This window comes from Rousettus aegyptiacus, unplaced genomic scaffold (assembly GCF_014176215.1).
Source record: "Rousettus aegyptiacus isolate mRouAeg1 unplaced genomic scaffold, mRouAeg1.p scaffold_m13_p_13, whole genome shotgun sequence".
NCBI classification, from domain to species: Eukaryota; Metazoa; Chordata; class Mammalia; order Chiroptera; family Pteropodidae; genus Rousettus; species Rousettus aegyptiacus.
In genome coordinates this window covers 56,095,058-56,117,643 of record NW_023416288.1, presented here as the reverse complement: position 1 = coordinate 56,117,643, position 22,586 = coordinate 56,095,058, and the positions used below count along the sequence as shown (strand labels likewise).

At 43.9% G+C, this 22,586-nt stretch overlaps 1 protein-coding gene and 1 pseudogene across 12 annotated transcripts in view; one reads left to right on the top strand and one right to left on the bottom strand.

The window, feature by feature from the left end:
- Window positions 1-22,586, bottom strand: part of ATP6V0A4 (ATPase H+ transporting V0 subunit a4) — a 60,936-nt gene that overhangs the window by 30,473 nt on the left and 7,877 nt on the right. For 3 of the 12 annotated variants that reach the window (XM_016161883.2, XM_036230845.1, XM_036230842.1), the window contains exons 2-11: window positions 19,973-20,050; window positions 14,327-14,418; window positions 14,123-14,189; window positions 11,850-12,077; window positions 10,378-10,538; window positions 9,250-9,328; window positions 8,874-8,968; window positions 3,197-3,322; window positions 2,632-2,726; window positions 1,249-1,375 (exon numbers count right to left, since the gene is read on the bottom strand). In XM_016161883.2, coding sequence (XP_016017369.2) covers window positions 1,249-1,375; window positions 2,632-2,726; window positions 3,197-3,322; window positions 8,874-8,968; window positions 9,250-9,328; window positions 10,378-10,494 — 639 coding nt within the window. In that variant the 5' untranslated portion in view covers window positions 10,495-10,538; window positions 11,850-12,077; window positions 14,123-14,189; window positions 14,327-14,418; window positions 19,973-20,050. The other 9 variants (XM_016161878.2, XM_016161880.2, XM_016161882.2 and 6 more) reach the window with 9 other exon arrangements.
- Window positions 14,798-14,915, top strand: LOC118610910 (annotated as a pseudogene).

The following is a 22,586-nucleotide window of genomic DNA, read 5'->3' as shown; positions in this document are numbered from 1 at the left end:
CACAGCTGGGCTTTGCATTCAGCTCTAAGCCTGATACTTAAGAGATGTTATGAATAAACCAGAAAACATTCAGAAGAAAGGCACCAGGATATTGTGAGGCTTTCAATGGAAACAGCTGACCTAGCTCACCGGCACGAACTCACAGGCATCTACATTTCAGGGGTGAGTGGGTATTTGATATTTAACACAAGGTAAAGCCGATAATGTTTGACTTGCGGTTACCATGCGTCCATAAGAACACTGATTAAAATGCATCTTTAAAGTCCAAGCCTGACAAATCACGAGAAAGGGAGAATATGTATTCTATAAGCATATATAAAAAGGTTGAACTTTTACACTAAGCAAAGAAATGTGCTGCTTTGCTCTTATTTAGTTTGGGGTGGGGGTAGTTAAGTAGTAAAGGTGAAATTATGAAGCCCGTCGTTGGAAAATTTACAATAAATCCAACAAACTCATCACTACCTCTCAGGGCACTGGCATCAGGTGCGACCCCACTGAAAAGCCATTTGTCAGAACTCATCGAGGATCATGAAAATGCCCTCACCTTTCACAGCAGCAATCTTATCTCCTTGAATTCCTACTTGATTTTAAATTTTATTTCTTTTAACTGTGAAAGTTGTTTCCTATGAACTAGAGCTTGAAATTAATTTTTGCTAACCTCTATTCTGGAAAAGATGATGACTTTCAGAAATAGGCCGAGCTTCTGGGAATTTAAGCGCGAGTGGCTGTAAACGCCAACCGGAAGGGCAGAGAGGAAGCGAAACCCTACGTGAATAATCGCGATAAATTTGTGGCACTCAGGGATGCGTGCCCTCGAAATCCTTGTTCCTAGTGTGAGGTTCGGTGACTGCTGGCATCAGCAAGCCTGCTAAAAACGCAGATTCTCGGGCCCCAACGCAGACCCACTGAATCAGAATTTGCAGTTTAACTAGATTCCCAGCTCACTAATGCTCATGCGGGCACTGAAGCTTCATCACGAAGTTCCTAGATTTTTGTAATTAAGATACATACGCTGTCTAGTGAACATAAGTAAAATTTCTAGAAACAAGTACAGCTAAGCTTCTTGAAGGAATGAGGTGTTAATAATAGTCCTTAAATTGACCTTTTGAAGGTATAAAAGAAAAAGGAAAAAGAAAAAGAAAAAGACATTAGCTTCATAGAACTAAAGACGGTGTGTGAGAACGAAACCCCCGGGGTCGGGGCGAGAGGATGTTTAAGAGACGGCTTTCGGCAGCCCGAGACACCCACCGTGACCGGGTCCTCCAGAACCGTGTCCATCTCACTGAACTTCAAGTAGATGTTTCCTCGGCAGACTCGCCACAGCAGCCTCTCGAAGGAAGCCATCCTCTCCCTGTTTACCACGCCGGCCGTGAACCTGGGGTGAACAGTCAGAGGAGATGTGACTGAGGCACGGGGAGCAGGGTTTGGGGTCGGGGGGTCGGGGCGATCAGGGGGAAGACCCCACGAGGCATGAAGAAGCGCAACCGGAAGAGGAAGGACCACTTCCCTGTGTGCAGGAGGGGGCGACCCAGCTGGGGCTGGCAGGGGTCACAGGGCCACACTGCACCCCAGCCCCAACGTGCTTCCAGTCCCTGTGAGCACTTATTTTCTTTGACACGTTGAGGTTTCCTTATCCCAACACTACGGATTCAATGCTTTGTAATTAAAAATCTGATAGACCATTCACTATTGCATTTATAGCTGAAGGAAGCAAATGTTCATGATGCTCAGCAGTGGGCTCTGTGCATTTTTATAAAGGGTGTACCAGGAATAAAACACACACATGGATTTCTGTCCATCTCCCCTCTTATCATCATCTGGGTATTTAGATAATTTCCGGCCCAAACCTTACATATTAACCTTATGGTGGTTAGCTTCGTTGGTCTATTAGCTTAAATATACATTGATCCCGTGTTACCTTTTGATCAAATATTTTCCATATTTTCTCTCCACTTCAAATTCAATGCCTAGAGTCTGAGGTAGCAGGCCCCTCAAGTATCTATGGGTTATAATACTAGAATTCCAAAACTCACCGCTTTGATCAATTCATCAATTTTACTTGGACACCGAATGAAATCCCACCATTGGGAACCACCACACAATTTAACAGGTATAAACACATCGTATTACCGTTACTCATGGAAGACCTAATTACATAACTATCTCTACACTTCAAACTCTAGATCCGTTTTATTATCGATTCAGTACTTCAAAGTTAAAACGAAAACAAAATCTGTATCCCCTAGCCTTGCTCCAAAGCCAGGGAACAGTTGAGAAAACCCATCTAAACAATTATCCACACATCGTTCCCTGGTAGAGACAGACAGCGCCAACAGTGCACTCCTCGGGCTCAGGGACCTTAGTGTCACCATTAACAAGAAGGTAACACTACCTGCAACTCCAAGAACTCAATAAGGTTTTACTTGGGTTTAGTACTGTGTGGAGGCCTTATATTCATGCGAAACGGTTCTCATTCCAGAGGCTATTTGTTCATTCATTCGTCCCTTTGTTCGTTCGTTCGTTCATTCATTCATTCATTCATTCATTCAGAGAAGTCTTCCAAACACCAGGCACAGTGCTACAGACCAGGGCCCCACCTGCACGTAACTTTCAGAGCACAGTGATACTAACCCTAGCTTTCCAGCCATGTACGCGGGCAGAGCTCTTAATTCCAGGAGACCAGAAGTGTCTTCAGTAAAGAAGTCATCGGGTAAATTGGTTTCCGTCTGCAAGTCAAACCACCGCTATTTTCACTTAAATGTATTTGAATTACCTTAAAAGCACCCCACATGCAAGGGTCCCCCTCCCTCATCGTTTTTAATGAAGCTTTAATTTTCTACAAATAGTTAACAAAATTCAGAAAGCAGAGTGCTCCTTGCAGGATCAAAAGGCTTCCCCAATCTCCTCCTACAAAGACCCAAAATTTTGCTCAAACTGACTGTTCTGCTTTGTTCTGACTTCTTCTCCTGTCTGGGCCATTTGGAGCACATACTTTTTAGTGAACATCATAATGTTTGCATTCAATTCAACCAGCACCACAGTATTTCACCCAGAATATTCTCCCGCTCACCAGTAGCCTAGCCATGGGACAGAAGCAGAGTGATTTGTTCACATTCCAAACCAGCCAGTTTTCAAAATAGAAATTTGAGGTTCTGGCGGGAAAGGGTCCTTTACTAAATAGTCCCCAAATAATGACCTCGAAGAAGTCCTGGGTTTTCTTCAGGAGATATTTGAGTTCAGTCAGTTCTAGAAAGCTTTTCTTCAATGCTTGCTGGTTCTGGTTGGCTTCCTGTAACTCTCCTTCCAGTTTTTCTAGAACAGTCTAGGCAAGAGGGAGAAAGAAAGCCAGGCAGCGAGTGCTGTGACATTTACTGCACGTTAACCACAGTAGATAACTAAATATCAAAGAAATGTTCGGTCCATCATAATGGTGAAGTCGAGTGGCCTGTTCAGTCATAAGCAACATGATTGTAGAACTATGAGCCAGAGCCGCATCCACACACACTCTGAGTTCCATCATCCAATGCGGGGGATTATAAACCCCACTGTGGCGATGAAAATGGCGGCCTCAAGAAGAAGCCAAGGCATTTTGGCAAATTGCATGTCTCTCCCCCATTTAAAACACTAACAAGGGAAGCTGGAGTGAATTTATGTGCTGAGAATTCCTTCTGCCGCAAACACATTGTAATGATGAATAAAAACAAACAAACAAACAAACAAACAAACAGAAAATCTAGTGCCGCCTCCCCCTAAACAATCACCAGTTCTGGGTTGGGACCTGGAGAGCCAGGTAGGAGCAAGTGAAAAAAGGAGACAGAGATGGGTAGGCACAGAAGGCAAGAAGAAAGAAACAAGGGAAAAACCAATCTCCCTTCCAAAATAAACGTGCAAAGAATAAGGTTCACGGAGAAATCTAACGATCGGAAAAATTACCAGCAAAATCAACAATCAGAACACAAAATCACTTTGGGTGAAATTACTTCTATAGAACAGTCTGCAAAAGAGTTTAAAGTTTTTAAGGAACGTTCAAAGAAATAAATGAAGGTATTATTTCCACTAAAAGAAAAAAAAGAAATTATTAAACATATATGTTCTAAAATGAAAGAATAGATAGCTATAAAAAGAGAACTACTTAGAAATCTTGACAATATGAAGTAAAGCTATTAAAATTCAAAATCCAACAGATGAGATCAACTCTATACTGGACACAATGTATGAAAGCGAATTGAGATTTAGAAAATAATTTAAAAATATAAAAGCTCGCTTCTCATTTATCCCAATGTCCGTCAACAATAGAATGAACAAAGTGTGGTACATTAAATAAAAGGAACACTACCCAGCAGTGAAAATGAAATAATTTCAGAAACACGAAACAATACGGTGTCTTAAAAAATAAAACGATGAAAGAAAACAGCAAATTGCAAAAGAATAAAGCATATGGCTCCATTTATATAAAAATTTTAAGTATGCAAAGCTAAGCCCTAAGCTATTTTGAAGACTAAATATGTGATAAAACTGCGAAGAAACAAGGAAAAGTACTAAATTCAGGGTAGTAATTATCTCCAAGGGTGGAAGGGAAAGGAGGGGTGGAGCCAAAGGGGAGGGGTGGGGCTCCAGGGGTGGGGAGGGCGGGGCGCACATAGGGCTCCGAGAGCCCCACTGCGGTCACCTCTCATCTCATACAAGGTGGTGGGTAGCACTTGGAGTTTGCTGTATCATTAGCCTTTACGCCTTATATGTTTTTTCTAAAGATTCTACCATATCCATTCGATATGTAATAAAAACAATTTTAAATAAATCCATACTTAAATTATAGTGAAACTACAGTACAAAGAAAAAACCTTAAAGGCTATCAGGGGGGAGGGGGAGAGGGGGAGAGAATGAGAGAACGAGAACAAAGGAATGATCTGCCAGCAGGAGATTTCACAGAAAAAATTTACTAAGTGTATATCTTGAGATATGAGCATAGTTATAATCTATAGCTTTTAAACCAAGAGAAGTGGGGAGAAGGTTGAAGGGTATTACAGAAGGGCAAGAAAGAAGAGAGAGAAGGGAAAAAAAAAAAAAAGGAATGATATACCAGAAAGCCAGTAAATTGGTAATCACAATAAGTAAAAATAGATTAAGGTCATCTATTAAAAGACAGAGATCATCACACTAGATTTCTTTTTAGTCTATCTTTAAAAAACATCCTTCCCAAAGAGATTTAAAAATAAAAAATAAAAATTATATCCATGAAAATGTTAGTTCCCTTTCCCCCCAAAAAAGTATATTAACATCAGGTAAATCTGAATATTGAACATTTTTATTGATGGAAAATTTCAAATATAAGTGGAGAGAACGATATAATGACCCTCATACACTCATAACTTGGCTTCGATTGAATCTCATTCCCTCGCAGAGATAATCACTACCTTGAATTTTAAACACAGTGGTACAATGTTGGGAGAAAAAACCCAAATCCTCATTTTTACCCATTTGTTCTACCCGCTAAACGATTCCAATAAAAATAATGCATTAAAAGTATTCTGGAGAACAATGCAATCTCTAAGAAGTGGTTTGCAATATGATAGCAAATGCAAAAAGTAGAAAAGTGTAATGTATATTGTGGATATGTATTTATATAAAAATATAGGCGAGAAGAATAAAGCCTGAAAACAAAAAAGTTAAGGCAGTTTTTACTGAAATGGCGATTTGTAAATCCTTTTTTCTGAATATTTCCTCCAGGATGGTTATGAAAGCCTCTTTAGAAATTCTACAAGATAAGGGCCTGAATCCTTCTTATCAGAAGGATTCCCCTTCCTAGGAAGGTTGGAGAAACTGCCAGATCAGTTGAATCAATCAGTGAATCCCTGTGATCAATGGTCAGACAGATGTTACTCTCACAAGCCCATGCTGTTTTAATTTCATCTTTACAATAAATACTATCCCACAGGAAAATACTGAGTATAGGCTGTTGGCACACATCTGATTTCCCCTTACCTAACTGGTCGTCGCTACAATATACACAGGTGGAGAATTTCAAAACCTCTTGTCAGCTAATTCCAAAGTCATTGGATGAAGCAATTTTTAAAGGTAGTATCTGAAACATAACCAACTCAACTTGTAAACGAAAACACTTGTTACCTGTTTAACAAAAGCAAGAAAGTCTCTGTGCTTGCCAAGCTTCAATGTAATATCAAATAACAGCCACAATTATTTTAAAAGGCTGTTAAAATACTCCACCCTTTTCCAACTACATATCTGTGCAAGGCTGAATCGAGAACATATTGCAAGAGATTCAAAGTTGAATAGATGTGAGACACCAGTCTTCCATCAAGCCATGCATTTATGAAATTTGCAAACCATGCCTTTCTTCTCACTACAGTTTGTCTTGAAAATTAGTTATTTCTCATTTTTAAAAGCTAACATGCAATGAGATATTACTATTTTTAAAGCAATTAATATTTTACATTTTTTTAGTTTTAGTTCCTGATGCTGTAATTGTCAGTAAATACAACCCACATCAGTAAACATAAATAATGTTTAAGAGTATAAAGGTGTCTGAGATCGAGAAGCTTCAGAACCACTGAATTATAGGATAAGCTATGAAAATGTAATACTGATGAGAAGCCCAAGAGGAGTCTTGAGAAACTAAGAAATGGTGTGTCATGGCGTGTAGTCAGAGAACGCTTTGTGGAATGGGTGGGAATTAAACTGAGTCTGGAGGTGTGGTCAGGTGTGTGTGGGAGGTGGCGGGTGCACTGAGGAAGGCACCGGAGGCTGTGGACGTGAGGTCTGGCATGAACTACAGCACGGAGCTGAGAAATGAACTTGAGGCAAGCCGAGAACCGCCAAGGGTCCAGCCCACGGAGAGTGGAGGACTTGACAGGCGGGACGCAGCTGGGAAGAGGAGGCTTTGATGGCCAGGTGGGACCTGGTGCAGGTGAGAAGGAAACCAGCATACATTCCTGAGCAGGGAAGTGGCAAGATAACGCAAAACCCTGGTGAAAAATTAGGCTGGTGGCAGGAGGCAGAAGTGACTGAAATCGCTGAGAAGAAAGTTGGAAAACCCAGTAACCTTCTGCCAAACCTCAGGAATGAGACGAGGGAGAAGGCGTAAGCCAGAATGACATCTCTGTTCTCAAGAACAGGGCTAGGTGATGAAGAAGATGCAGGGGACGATGGTGGGTGGGGAGCTGCTAGTTACGGGCTGATATGAGAAGACTAGCGATGGAATGGACATTGGACATGATGCTACGGAGATTCTGTGCATAGCCTTTTCGTCAAAAGCTCTCTCTCCACATATCCAGATTTTAACATGACAAGATCTGAAATAGTTGCTAGGGGAGTGGCCAGGCTCCTACCTCTGTTAAAGAGTCTCTGGATGAGGAAGATTAATGGCTAGAAAATTTCAAGAATTTTAAGTTATGTTAGAAGAAAATAAAGACAAACCCAGCCAGAGATGAGATTAAGCTCAGTGAAGCTCTCCCCACTACCTGCCCACCTCCCTTCCTCCTCTGAGCATTAAAAACTCCAATTTTTTTTTTTGGGGGGGGGTACCGTTCAGTCAAGATGGCAGTGTATAATATTGCATATGAACTGTAATTGAAAAAAAAAATTGTTTTAAACTCTCCAATTTTTAAAAAAATCAAGATCAGATCTGCAGAGCCTTCCATGCTCTGCTGTCTTTGACAGCCTCTCCCACCGCCTCGCCCCTCCCTCCTCTCTCCACCACCTGCTCTAGAAGCTTCTAGAGGGCACGGCCACGTTTTATTTCTATCTAAAGTGCCTGGTGCATGAGAAGAACTCGGTGTTTTATAAAACGAGGTAGAAAGGGCAAAGAGAGAGAGAGAGAGGGCCCCACTGGCCATAATGTCCCTGACTAAAGAAAACTGCTGTCTTCCCACAGCTGATCTCAGAGGCCGTTCTGAGGAGCCTCAGTCCAGAGTGGACTCGAGGCCTCAGCTGCTTCCCGCAGGACGGACAACTAGGAAGCATCTCCTTGGATCCAGAAATTCCACTTCTGGGTATTCATCCAAAGGAAATGAAACCACTGTCTCAAAAAAAAAAAAAAAAAAAAATCTGCATCCCCGTGTTCACTGAAGAATTATTTACAATAGCCAGGACATGCAAACATTGTGTCCATCCGCAGATGAGGGGAACACACACACACACACACACACACACATACACACACACGCACGCGCCCACGCGCGCGCTCTCTCTCTCTCTCTCTCACACACACACACACACACACACGACTATAAAACAGAAGGAAACCGCGACATCTGCAACAACACGGATGGACTCGAGGGCATTGCGCTGAGCGAAGGAGGTCAGGCAGAACAAGACAAAGACCGCAGGATCTCACTCACGTGTGAGATCTAAAATAAAGCCGAACGCACGGCTGCAGAGGACAGACTGGTGCCCGACAGAGCGCAGAGGGAGGGAGCAGATGGGTGAACTGGGTGGAGGGGGTCGAAAGGTTCAGGCTTCCAGTTACAGGTTGTGCAAGTCCTAGGAGTGTGACTGACAGACGGCAATGGAAGAGAGGGTCCCGCTGTGTCAGGACAAGGCCTGCTCCGCGGTGCCAGGGAGACAAGGCTTGGCCGCCTGCGAGAACCTGATGTCCAATGAGGGGACCGCTCCTCAGAGTGGGGTGAGCTTGCCTGGGGCTTCGCGGGAGAGAAAGTGCTCTCTCCTGGGTTGGGGCTGTGTCTCTAAAAACTGCACAATGGCATTCTCCCGGGGAGAATGCCATTGTGCAGTAAGTCGCTGTCACCCATCCACCCCCACGCCTTCAGCAGGGGGTAATAAATCCATGGGTGGCTAGCAGAGCCTCCCAGGGGACAGGCTTCTGACTCCCCTCAGCAGAGTAGGGAAGAACGTACCTCCAGGGCGATCATCTCCCGGGGGAGCGGGGTCGGGGGGCACTTGTCCGGCAATGGAACCTCAACCTCGTTTTTTATCTCATCTTCCAGAAAACCTGAGGGAGGAAACCCCACCAGAGAGCCCAAGGTGATTGTACATTCTCACACCTAAGAAAGGGGGTCAAGCAGACGGGTGCTTTTTTTGGTTATTAGCTCAGCTGCCCGAATTGCCCCCGGGACCTGCCATGGCGCCCGGGTCCCATTCTAACCTCCCCCACCCGGACTCCAGGATCCCCCTGAAAAGCATCACCAACGGGGGTGCATGTGTCCGCCAAGACCCGCACACTGTTGACCTCCCCGCCCGGTCCGTTAGACGGCAGACAGAAAAGGGGCTTACGCAGGATCCTCTCCATTGACTCACACCGTCTGACTTCATTCACGAATTTCCTTTGGAAGCTGCTCACGTTCACATTTAACTGGAAGTGGCAACGGCACACGTTAGTGGCAAGAGCTGGCATCGTGTCCCCTCTGGTTATTCTATGATATCTTTTTAAGGCTGGAGAACGTCAGCAAGGTTATCTTAGAGAGAGATCTTTCCATGCACAAGACAGGTGAGTTACCTGCAAAACACCCCTTGACATTCTTATACTCAATCCCCCAATGGCTCGGCTCTGGCCTTCTCACCCCTCTAAGAGAAACAAAACCCTCCCGCAGCTAAGGTTTCCTTATTTTCAGCTGCATTTATGATCCAAATGAGCCTTCGCCTCCTCAACAGAGTCACAAATATTGACGGGACCTGGAAAACTGCACAGCTCCATGCAACGTCCCAGGGCCATCAACAAAAATTCAGCACCCTCAGCCCAGCCCACTAAAAGGTATCGAGGAAATGCTCATGTCAGGTCCTGTGCTAGGAACTAGGGACACAAAGAACAAGACATGACCCTTCCACGCAGGAGCTTAGTTTTGACCTTGACCTTGGTGAGGAAGTCGAGATGAGTAAAGATTCCAATTTTCTAAATTCGATTCCAAACAGACTGATGAGCATCTAAATTGCCCCTGGGGAGAGATAGGCCAACATCACACTCAAGACAACAGTCCTAGAATGTCACTCCAGGGAGGCTGTGGCCTTCAGGATAGTTCATCCTCAAACAGACTAGTCAGGAAGAATCGGTCTCTGTCCTCAGAACAAAGTTTGGTATCCCATGGGCCCACGGGGTATCGCCAACGCTTTGACGCTGCTACACAGAAACCAGAATACAAGACCCCCGACATGTAGTGATTACATTAGACCTTCAACACCCTCCTGCAGAGAAGCCACACACGAAAGAAGGGAGAACATGTTAGCACATCACTTGTCCCACGTTATCACCAGTCCAAGTCAGGAGGACTAGAACCACAGAAGAATTCCATTGATTCCAGCTCAGGGCTCCTCTCCCTGCTCTCTGACCACTACCAAGAAGAGGTATGAGAGAGCTGTCCACGCCCACTCCGCCTTCCTCTGGCCTCCAAAGAATGCAGCACTTACGTCTTTGAACTGAACCAACCCGAGCTCTCCCAGCTCGGCGACACAGCAGTATGCAGCCTCCACCTGCAGGAACAGTTGTGACAAACACATCTCCTCGCTCCGGAACACAGACGCCATGGTGACCCGGCCGTGGTCTGCGAGGAACAAAGACGATGTAGTACCTGTGTGAAAACCTTAGGATGGACATTGCTTTCTGTTGAGCCAAATGAAAACCCGACAGAAAAAAAAAAAAAATCTAACAGGAATCACTCCTGATTTTAAAAATATGAACAAGGTAGCACTTTCACCAGCTATCAGGTTGGCAAAAGATTAAAAAGAATCACTAAAGAGTCACATTACGGAGGGTACGAGAAAGGAGGAATTCATACACTTAGGGGTTGGAGTGTAAATTGGTACAGTTTTTTTCAGAGAGCAGTTTGTCAAAGCCAATTTTGTTACTCGTACTCATGACTGAAGATTTCCACACAGATGTTTCAGACAACATTTTATATAATAATGATAATAAATGGTCCTAACCTAGATATCCATCAAAAGGGGAATGGTTGAACTGATACGTCGGAACCCTGTGCAGTCAGTGGGAACGAAATAAACCTTTATGTCCTCTATATGAAAACAGGATATTCATCTAGAATTTATTTTCATCAAAGACCCTCAAGACAGCCCTACTGCTGCCAAACCAAATTATTTTCCCAAAGTCCAACCTTCTGGAAGAACTATCTCACATCGCATCATTACTTCTTCATATCATTTTATCACACACAGAGTATTTACTATTTGCCACACACTGGGTTTATCCCTCCTGCCCTAATCCATCCATCAGTCCATTTTCCCAGGAAAAAGTCTAAATCCCTTGACCTCGCTAACAAGAGGCTGCATAACCCTGGCCTTTGCCTTCCCTCCAACATCCCCTCTCCTCACACTACTCCTGGACACACAGAATTTCTCCTGGAGCGCCCACCTGCCTCAGGACCTTTGTCCATCCTTCCCCCTAGTTCTGGAACCTCAACTCCTTCCTGCCAACCCGCTACATCGAACATAATCTTGTCATTTCTCGGGTCTCAGTGTAAGGAACCTCGTCCTCCATAAGCCTCTCTTGACTACCACCAACACCCCCAGTGAACTGAGCCCCCTCCTACATGCTCCCAGAATACAAATGATCTGCAATTACTTGTTTGATGTCTGCATTGCCCACTAGCCAGAAAAATCCACGAGATTAGAACTTTGTATGTTTTTTTACTCTATCTCCAGTCTAGCCCAAGCACAAAGCAGGTGCTCAAACAATGATTCCTCATTTACTGACTAGAAGCTGTCTTCCCTGCCTCCAGAATGCGCAGTCTAGGCCCCTATTTTTGCCTTTTGACACCAAAATGAATTAACTTCTCACACTGTACTTGCTGATAAATAAGGTAATGTTTCACAGAAAGAGACAGAAGACATTAGCGTCACGCTGACCGAAAAGCACAGCCTCCTACCCCAGCTTCTTCCAAGCAGGTCCTGGACTGGGGGCTGGAGCTGGCCGGGCGCTGTGGCTCCCGCAGCGACTTTCTTTGCCTGACACCTGAGCGGGGAGGCTTCGGCTGCAGTGGCTGGGCCCACGAGGCAGCCCAGGTGGGACGGAGCTGGCTGGGGATCTCACTCTCACACAGGCGGTTGCCCTGCAGTGCCGAGTCTCAGCTTCTCCTCGCAGGAACCCGCAAAGCCTGGAGGCAGCTCTTGTTGTATCAACACTGGCCAGGGTGAGGATGAACCTGCCGCCAGCCTGCTGAATCCCCTCCCTTCCTCCTTCCCCCGCCCACCTCTGCCCCGGACTGCGACCTTGGGGCTCAGGCAGCAAGCAGTGCCAGTCCTCTCTAAGGAAAGTAGCCGACCCCGCTGCCCCCTGTCCCCTCAGTGAGTGGAGAGGGTTTGGGGAAACATTTCTGGAGGCCTCAGAAGAACGCTGAGACAGGCGTCCAGTGTTTCCTACTAAACACACTAAAACAGTCTTTTCATGATAAAAATGAAGTAACATGAAAAATTTGTTTGGGAAAAGACAAAAAAAAATCACTTGCCATCCTATCAACATTTTCAAAAACACTTGACTTTCAAAGGACAACAGACAAGACAAATCTTTATAAACAGCCAACGGCTCCAAGTGACCCAGGTGAAAAAGACACAGGGCCAGACATAGTTTACGCTTATCTTACTGAAGATCCGCTCTTCCCCACTTATTTGGTGGAAAGGTAAAGAGCGGAAAACAGGCCAATCAGATGCATTTCTCTTGGCCTGGGGACTGGGGGCCACCTGGCCACCTGAGGGCATACTAACCTGCTCTGCGAGAGCCGCCCAGCTGCACACGCCCACCTGGGGTGCCGTAAAAAAACGTACCCCAGGCTGAGGGGTGCTTTCTGTTTTGTTTCTGTTTTTGTTTTTTGTTTTTTTACTTTTTACTATGGAAAAATTAAAGCATCTGCAAAATTACAGGGAACGGTTTAAGGAACCCACACGTCCAAACCACCTGGTGCCACCGACTGCTGACTTTTGTATCGTCGACTCACTTTCGTCGGCTCCACACTGTTTTGAAGCAAATCCCATACATCATGGTATTTCTTTCAAAATATGTTAGTAATGGTGCAGTGGTTTGTTACATGTGGATTGTGAGTTTAGTTGCCCTTGTGTGAACTAGATTTGAATTATATTACATGTGTGTAAAATGGCTCCACTAATGTTAAACCTTAGAAATGTAACCAACTTGTTTTGCCGAACTGAAGTTGTTTACATTTCTAAGGTTTAACATTAGTGGAGCCATTTTACACACATGTAATATAATTCAAATCTAGTTCACACAAGGGCAACTAAACTCACAATCCACATGTAACAAACCACTGCAACAACTATTTCTCTCTAAAAGATAAGGATTCTTTCATACACATGCACGCAGGTGACCTTGGAACGACATGAGGGTGGGTGGGCACAGTTAGGGTTCTGACCCCTCTTTCCTTCTCTCTTTCCTCCTCCAAGCCCCTGTTGAAAATCTGCATATAATTTTGACTCTCCTCCCCCCAAAACTTAACTACTAACAGCCTGCTTTTGACCAGAAGTCCTGCCGATCACATAAACAGGTGAGTAACACATATTACGTATGTTTATGTATGATATGCTGTATTCTTACAATAAGATAAGCTAAAGAAAATGGTATTAAGAAAATCAGAAGGAAAATACATTACAGTACCGTATGTACTCACTGAAAAAGACTGTGTATAAGTGGACCGCATAGTTCAAACCCCCACTATTCAAGAGTCAATTTATACACACACACACACACACACACACACATACACATGTACATATATGTATGTGTGTGTGTGTGTGTGTGTGTATCTCCATATTAGCAGGGTCACACCCAAAATTTCAGAATAATTCCTTAATATCTATATCCCATTAGTGTTCAAATTTCCCAGATTGTCTGGGATCTTTTTTAATAAGCCCCTCAGGTGATTCTTGAGCATGATCAAATTAGAACCATTGCTTTTGCAAACACAGGGTGAAAAATGTGAGTCTGGGAGGCAGCAAGGAAGAAGAGCAGGCTGCTGGCAGCTTGGGAACCATCAGCTAAGAAGATGCAGGATGTTTAACATGCGGGGTAGTGCGTCCAGGGCCTCTGAGAGAGCAAGTGGTGAGAGACTAGACCCAGTAGGAAAAATACAGCTTGGGTTTCTTAAGAATCAGAGCTTGGCCACACAGAGCAGATTCACTCAAGACTCACCTGGGCAAAGTTCCTGGAGACTGAACTCGGGATTCACAAAGCAGAGCAGGAAGATCAGACCTGGGAACTGCAAAAGAGAGCATACCGGAGTGGCGGAGTGGCGTGGGTGCCGCCGCCCCCATCCTGGGAGCCCGGAGGTGGGAGGGGCCCCTGCCTCAGTGGCTGCCTCCCTCTTCCTGCCCCTCCCCACCTCCCCGTGCCCACCTCACAGGCTGCTCTTCACCCCAGCGGGTTTGCTGTGCCTTCCATCAGCAGCGGAGCAGCAGTTCTCAGGTGTGCCAGGGGCCCAGGAATCACTGAGAAACGTAGAGAAAAAAAGCACATCTTTGCAGTGGAGAGCAGAGCGGAGTCCCTGCCTGGGTCAGGATCTCAGCTCTGCCATTTACCACGTGTGACCTAGGGGAAGCTATTTAACCCCGAGGCTTCAGGGTCCTTATCTGCAAACTATAACAGGATCTTAGATATTTACTTCGAATGTGGAAGTATGGAAGGGAGGAGTTATTTTGAAGCTTGCTTCCTTCTTTCCTAAAGCTCCAAGTCAATCCTGCAAAAGGCCAGCGCGCTCACATGACTCTGGCAGGGTGATGAAAGAATGTGATGTGTCTAAAAGGGGATCTGCATGTCCTTTGACTCAATAATCTCACTGGAGGAAGTTTATCCTAAAATAAAAAAAATTTCTACGGCCATACCATCCTGAACGTGCCAGATCTCATCTGATCTCGGATCTAAGCAGGGTCAGGCCTGGTTAGTACTTGGATGGGAGACCACCTAGGAAGACCAGGTGCTGTAGGCATAAAAAAAAAAAAAATGAAGGATATAAACACAAATTTAACCATAATAATGTCTATTGTAGCACTGTTTGTAGTTAAGTGCATAATTGTAAATGAGCTATGATGCCAGCGAAGGCCTAGTGGAAGCTGAACTCTGACTCTCACCCAGCTATACCAAAGCCACACGCCCCAGTGTGGTGTCAGAGAAGGCCTGAACCCCCAGCACCCTCCCCCGCCCCAAGGTAATAAGGCACATTCATCAACCTGTATTGGGTGGTGTCTGAAAAGACCTAATCAGAACTTGCACCCTTCCCCATTGGTAACAACCTCCCCACCCCCGCATTGGGGTGCAGAAGTCAAAGGGGAGCAGTCACCAGGCACTTCACTGTCTCACAGCCAGGGTCAGGGAGTAGAGTCAGCAGAGGTCTCGTGAAAAGAAGAACAAAATGTAAGAAACCACTCTACTCGGTTTCAAGACTTACAGTAATCGAGAATGTGGCTCTTGTGGACAGACAGACACATGGGTGAACGGAAGAAAATACAGAAGCCAGAAGCAGCCCCACACAAGTGCTGTCAACTGAGCTCTGACCAAGATGAGAAAGCCATTCAGGGGAGGAACCACAGTCTTTGCAACAATGATGCTGGAGCAACTGGAAATTCAGAGGCCAAAAACTGAGCCAAAACCTAAACCTCGCACCTTATACAAAAAATTAACTCAAAACAGATCAGAGAGACAATGAAAATGAAAAACTATAAATCCTGTAGAAGAAACACAGAACATTTTTAGAATTGATGTCTTAGGGAAGGGCTCTCAGACCAGACACCTAAAACGCGATCCATAAAAAAAAAAAGAAAAAGAAAGAAAGAAAGAAAGAAAGAAAATTAAAAATTTTGCTGTGCAAAAGACCCTGTTAAAAGAACGAAAAGGCAAACTAAAGGCTGGAAGAAAACATTTGCAAGTCGCAAATCTGAGAGAGGACTGATATCTAGAATTTATAGAGTTCTCAAACTTTTACTGTTAAAAAAAGAAAAGAAAAAAATTCAAACAATCCAATTAAAAAATGGGCCACAGACAGAAAGAGACATTTCACCGAAGAGGACGTACAGATGGCAAACAAGGACCTGAAAAGACCATCACTAGCCAGCAGGGAAATACAAATTAAAACCACGATGGAATATCAGTATATATCTATTCAAACAACTAAAATAATAAACAGTGTCCATTCCAAATACTGGCAAAAATGTGGAGAAATTGAGTCTCTCATGCATTGCTGGTGGGAACGTAAAAAGAAAGGTACACTCTGAAAAACAGTTTGGCAGTTTAAAAGAAAACCTAAATATTCATTTCCTTTATGACCCAGCGATCACACTAATTAATGGCCATTTATCTCAGAGAAATGGAAATTGATGTTTACCAAAAAAAAAAAAAAATCTGTACATTGATTATAGCAGCTTTATCTGTAATAGCCCAAAACTGGAAACAATCAAAATTTCCTACTTATGGTGCATCTATTCCTCAGAATACTACTTGGCACTAGAAGCAATAAATTATTGACAAACACAGCAACTTGGATGGATCTCAAGGTCATTACGCTGAGTGAAAAAAAAAATGCAATCTGAAAAAGTCACATACTGTATGCTTCCATTTATACAACATCCTGTAAATGACAAAAATGATAGAGATAGAGAACAGGTTGTCACAGTTTTAGGAATGGTGACGTGTGTGTTACAGATTAGGAAACTGAGGCAGAGAGGTGCGACCTCTTCAGGTCGCAGGGCGAAAGTGGAAAGTGAAGACTGGAATCCAGGCAGTGCGGCTCCAGGGCTGAGACACACAGTCTCAGTGATCAAATTATTAAATGACCACAGGGCCAAATGTGAAATAATTGGAATGGGAGAGCCGCCGAAGGAGGGAGGACAGCTCTCTGAGCTGCGAAAGCCTAAGCCCGGTCTCGGGGAAGGCTTTTTTTTGGGCAGAGAATGAGGGAGGGCTGTGGGACTGGGCTGGGGAAAATCAGGACCTTGTAGACTGGATTTTTAAAGATGGTGTCTTCATCCTAAGAACAATAAGGAGCCCTTGGCAGGTGTGAAGTCTAGGGAGTAGGGATGAATGATACAACTTTGAGAACAGGATTTCTAATTGCAGAGGAGATTGGGGAAGGCGGGAGGGGCGGGGACTCGGGGCGGTGGGGGGGGGGAGGGTACAAGGACAGCAGCAGGCAGACCAGTGATGAGACGAGGGCAATGGTCCAGGCACAAGTTTTATTTTTAATACCCTGAGTGACAAAATGGAAAGTACACACAACGCGCTTTGCGCCATAATGAAGTAAGAGGAGTGACTGTTTGAGTTGCAAGCTGAATTAGCTGCTGTTTTCACAGACACCATTTTTACTTGAAAGAACGGCTAACACTATGGTTATTCAGACTTTGCCACTTACTTGGCAGGGATTTTTTTTTCGAAAATGATCCAAATGATTCTGTCACTTCGAAGAAAAACAACTGACAGTGCTTGTTGCCAATGATAAAATTCTAGCTTTCAAGCAATAAATTTTTCAAAAACTTTTTTCTGCCACCGTGAACCAACACCAAAATCTTTTCTGATGATGAGGATATTTCTATAGGGATATTAATAAATGCGATTTTTTAAAAAATGTATAATGAAATGCGACAACATTTGGAAGGTCTGCATAACTCAATGAACCAATATTTTTCCAATGACCAATGCATGATGTTATAACATCACGAATGGGAAAATGACCCTCAAAAATGCATGATTAACCAAATGACTTAACTGAAAAGGTCACTGATTTGATACCAGATTCAACATTGCAACTATGCTTTTAAAAATTACTATTTCTTAAGTTCTGGTGTGGTACCAAAGAAAAATATCTGCAACTATCTGAAAAGGCTAGTACAACATTTCCCCTTTTTTTTAAAGTACATATATCTATGTAAGGTCAGATTTTCTTATACTTCAACAAAAATAACATATAGCAACGGATAGAATGCAGAAACAGAAACGCAAAAGACAATCAGCAGGAATGCTGTTAAGTCGAACATTAAAGAGATTTTCCAAATTAAAACAATACCGCTCTTCCTCATTTTGGAAAATCAAGTTATTTTCATAAAGACATGTATTTATATGAATGTATAGCAGGCTTGGCGTTATTTAAATGAGCTATTATATAGGCACTTTTTAAATTTTTCAGTTTTAATTTCTAGCGTGGTAAATCCTGGTCGATGGACTCCATATAACCCAAAGCTCTTTGGGTTTCCCAACAATTTTTAAGAGTATAAAGCAGCCTCTAGGTGCGAACGTTGGAGCGGCCCCGCTGGGGAGAGCACAGAGGGCGAACTGGCTTGTCACGGTTGCCTTAATGACCCCCCACTAGGTAGTTTAAATGGCAGAATTTATCATCTAGCAATTCTGGAGGCTAGACGTCTCAGGGCTGCTCCCTGCTAAGGTCTCTGAGAGAGAATCTGTCCCATGCCTCTCCTCTAGCTTCTGGGGGTTTAGTGGCAATTTTTAGGGGTTTTTTTTGGCTTGTAGAAGTATCAGTCTAGCTCTACCCTCATGTTCACATGTGTGTGTGTCTGTGTTCAAATCTCCCCTTTTAATAGGGACACAACTCATTGGATGAGAGATCCAGTCCACCCCAGCATGAGTGTGACCTCATATTAACTAATTTAATTACCTGTGCAAATCCCTCCCCAGGTACTGGGGTTAGGACTCCGGTATGTGAATTTGGGTGGTGGGAGGCGGGGGACACGGTTCAGCCCATCGCAAGGGAAAGCAGTGAAGTCGGCCCCGAGCATGGGAGAACTCACAGGTTTCAAAGCAGGACAGAGGAGGTAGACAAGAAACAGGGAGGGAGGGAGGAGAATAGGAAGAATGAGGATGCAAGAAAAGAAAGTGTCTCGAGAATTGTGGAGGGGTCAAGCGAGGAGAGAACTGAGAAGCATCTGGAGGTCACTGGTGACTTTGGTGGACTTACTTCAGAGCGGAATGAAAGGGGCAGAATCCGAAGTAAAGACTGCAGAACTGGGAAGCCAGGGGCCTCTGAAGACAGGATAGGAGGGAGCCGCGCGGCAGCTAACGAGAAGATAAAACACCACGGGTTTTTCCCCGCCGAAGGAAGAGACTGTTGATACTCCAAGAGAATTCCACCTCTAGCTGCACAGCCCATCGAGAAAATGGCCACCTCTACTTTCCTTTTCCTATGACGTACATCTGAGACAATCACCTTGAACCACACAAAGATACCTTTTAAATCTCTCTGGAAGTCTCCTGACGGAGCTCAGCGTTTCATATGCAACATTTTACAGCACTGACTTACCCAAAGCCAGAGAGTACACTCACATTTCTTCTTCTTTTTTTTTCATTCACATTTCTTTATTCGTGTCACTTTTTTTTTAAGCAAGTAATTCGCCAATTAATCACTAAGTATATATTTTTTATATTCTCTCAAAATCCGCCACTCGATACTTGGAAGGAAAAGAACACTTAAATTTGGCATTAGGTCTTGAGACAAACTACCTGCTCGAGCAGAATCAACCCTTTATATTATCAAAAAAAAAAAAAACACTGTTTTTGACATGAGGTGTTTAATACTGCTGTCCCCGTTTTTTCGACAAGTCTGGGGCACAATGCCAGCTGCAGCCACTATAGAGTTCCATACAGTTCTCCAGGGAGATACTTTTGTGCCCTGAGGATTTTCTATAAAATGGCTCTTGAGGACTGAACATGTATGCACTCCACTGACACCCCTTCGAAGTGGACATTCCTTTAAACAAAGGGCCTCTTTTGTTCTCAGGTCCCTGTACCTGGGATTAGGACAGGACTATGCACAACATGTTCAGCTGTACAAGATCAATTTACAAGAGCTCGTCAAAATTTAAAAAGTGAACAGGGGTAAATGGAGAGCAAGCTAAAATACTTGCGAGTAGTAACTTAATCTAAAAATAATAATCTAGCTGCAAAAGTAACAACCTGATGCTCTAAAAATAGTGCCTAACTTTTCTGAACTGAATTCCAGCCAGATTGCCTTCATCCAAATGATTAACTTTACCATCCACTTACCTAGCAACTCTCCACCACTGGCCAGGTACTGAGCCCACCATCCACCATCCTTCACTAAGTGTACCAATGGAGAAAGTGCTAGAGAAAGAAAACAATTTGAGGTTGCTAAAAAGAGCATAAAAAGGGAATGATATACAATTTCTCACACACACACACACAAAATCAGATGCAATTCGTCAACAGTGAAATCCAATCCAGCACAATGAGGTCACTATTCTATGTGCTGGAACCAGGATCATCCCCGTCCATGTACGGCCCCCTTCCTCCTAGCCACGGACCCTCTCCAGTGACGAGTCTCAGCGCCCACTGGTGCCATCCAACGTCAGTCTGGCCTTCGCTGTTGCTCTACAGCTTTCTGTCCTCTAGATTGTGACCTGAGAGAAAGTGCCCTCCCAGTGGCTCTCCCTGACAACTACATTCTCTTCTACCCTCCATCTCAGACCCCCCAGCGCACGGCCACCTCATCCCTTAGGAGAAGGCCCTCCCTCTGGAGCCCCCCGGCTTCCCGCCTCTCCACCTCCACGTATCCTGGTCCCGTCTGTTTCTCTTCTCTCCAGAGCAGAGCTACTTTACACTCCTTTCATTCCTGTCTTCACTTGCCAAGACACAGACTGACTGAAAAAAACTGAGATTTAGGGGGAAAAAAATTTCATCATGAAGAGAACAGAATGTCTCAAAGTTTTCACTTGGGAGAACCTCCCAGTTATTTGTCTCTTCTGTAACAATACTTATGAGGGAGCTTCTTTTCAGCATGATTGCTATCTCTACTTCCTTTAAAATAAAACAAAACACTGCACTAGCTTGTTTCTCTTCTTCATTTAAAGTACCGTAATGATCACAGAGTCAGAGAACTGTACCACTGGAAGAAAACTTCGAGACCATTTGTTACTTGAGAGATGAGGGAACAATCCTAGGCAACTGAAGGGATTTGCCTGAGTTCATATAATTTGTGGCAGAGATGGAAAGGCACACCAGGCTCCAGGCTCTCAAGGCCCTTTTGCTTCATTGTCTCAGCTTTCTGGCCAGTTTCTTACAGGACTTGACACCCCTTTCTGTAGGCACCACCCATAGAGAGACCCCTTCAGGGGATATTTTTCCCCTCCAGGAGTCCTAAGGGCGCCAGACAGAGGTCTTTCTACAAAGGACTGGAGGCGGCATCTCGTTGGCATCTCGCTGGATCTGCCCCCTTGTATCCCCTTCAGAGGCCCCCACCATCACTCTTGGGTAGCACTGTCATCAGTGTTATGTGACTGTGCCCAAGGTCACACAGGAAGTGACAGCAAGAAAACTAGAAGCCAGGATTCTCGACTCAGAGTGGTTGCGTTTGCCCCCAAGGGGCTATGGGCAGCTGGACAAGAAAGACGAGGGGTAGACAGAGTAAAGGAAAGTTACAGACGAGGCCAGAAGGACACAGCGGGAGAGAAGCTGGATGTTGGGAAGTGGTCTCTGACTGGGCTATCCGGTCCTTTTTAGTTTCGTATAGACAAAACTAGAACAAAAAAATTGTTTCAGTGTTTATCAGATACATGCAGTTCATTTCCCAAAAAACCTTAGCTTAAAATTACTCTTTTGAAAACACACATCTCTGTTTATTAAACAAAAAATAAATCTGACCACAAGCCCTGTTGTGCCAACAGAAATAGTCCTGCCCAAATGATTAAGACTGGAAATTGAAGGGAGCCAGAAACTGTCAACCGCAGACTCATGGAGCTGAACACATCCTCCCCTCCAATTATTTATTAACTTCACCTTAAAATGCCCTTACCTGTTTGATGCTAGTAACTAATTTTCCTAACAGAGCTATCTCACAGCGGAACTGGCTGCCTTAAAAATTAGTTAAGACACTTGTCACTTGAGGCAATTTAATAGAAGTCTAAGTAACAACCTTGAGAGGCAGGAGAGGTCAGAGGCAGCTCCACCCAACTCTCTAACATACCACTCTCTGAGCACGAGGGCACTCTTACTGGGTTAAGGACTGGGCCACATGGCCTCTGGGTCACTTGCCAACACTGATATTCTGTGTTTTTTCTGTGTCTTATTTCTAAGTCTTAAGTCCTGAACATTCTTGCATATGTCTGTATATTCTGTTTTACTCCCTGGACGCCCCAAGAGCAGGAACTGTCAACAAGCAGTTCTCTGCACCATGGACAACTTCAACGTAACTGGGATTTTTAAATTTTTAATGGAAGAGAAGTTTCCCTGACACTGAAATTTTTTTCCCCCAGGCAATCAGATACCGTAAAATACGGTCATCTGTTTCATTGTGACTGAGTGTATTGCTTTCCTGTGAAATATTTTAAATGTATTAACTTGATTTTAGTTCCTGATTATAAGAGTAACACGCATTCGTTGTAGAGAATTTGAAAGACATAAAAATGTGTGAAGAAAATTAAAACCATCTCGAATTGTATATTCCAGAGACAACCACTGCTAACATCTGGCTAGGATGCCTTCCAAACTTTTTTCATTGTATACATAACCATGCTACCAAACTGTCATCACACAGAGTATATAGTTTTATATCCTGCTTATTCTGTTTGTATTACATAGCAAGTGTTTTTCTAAATAATTGTTATTCTAAAACCATTTTAATAGCTATCTTTTATTTCATTAT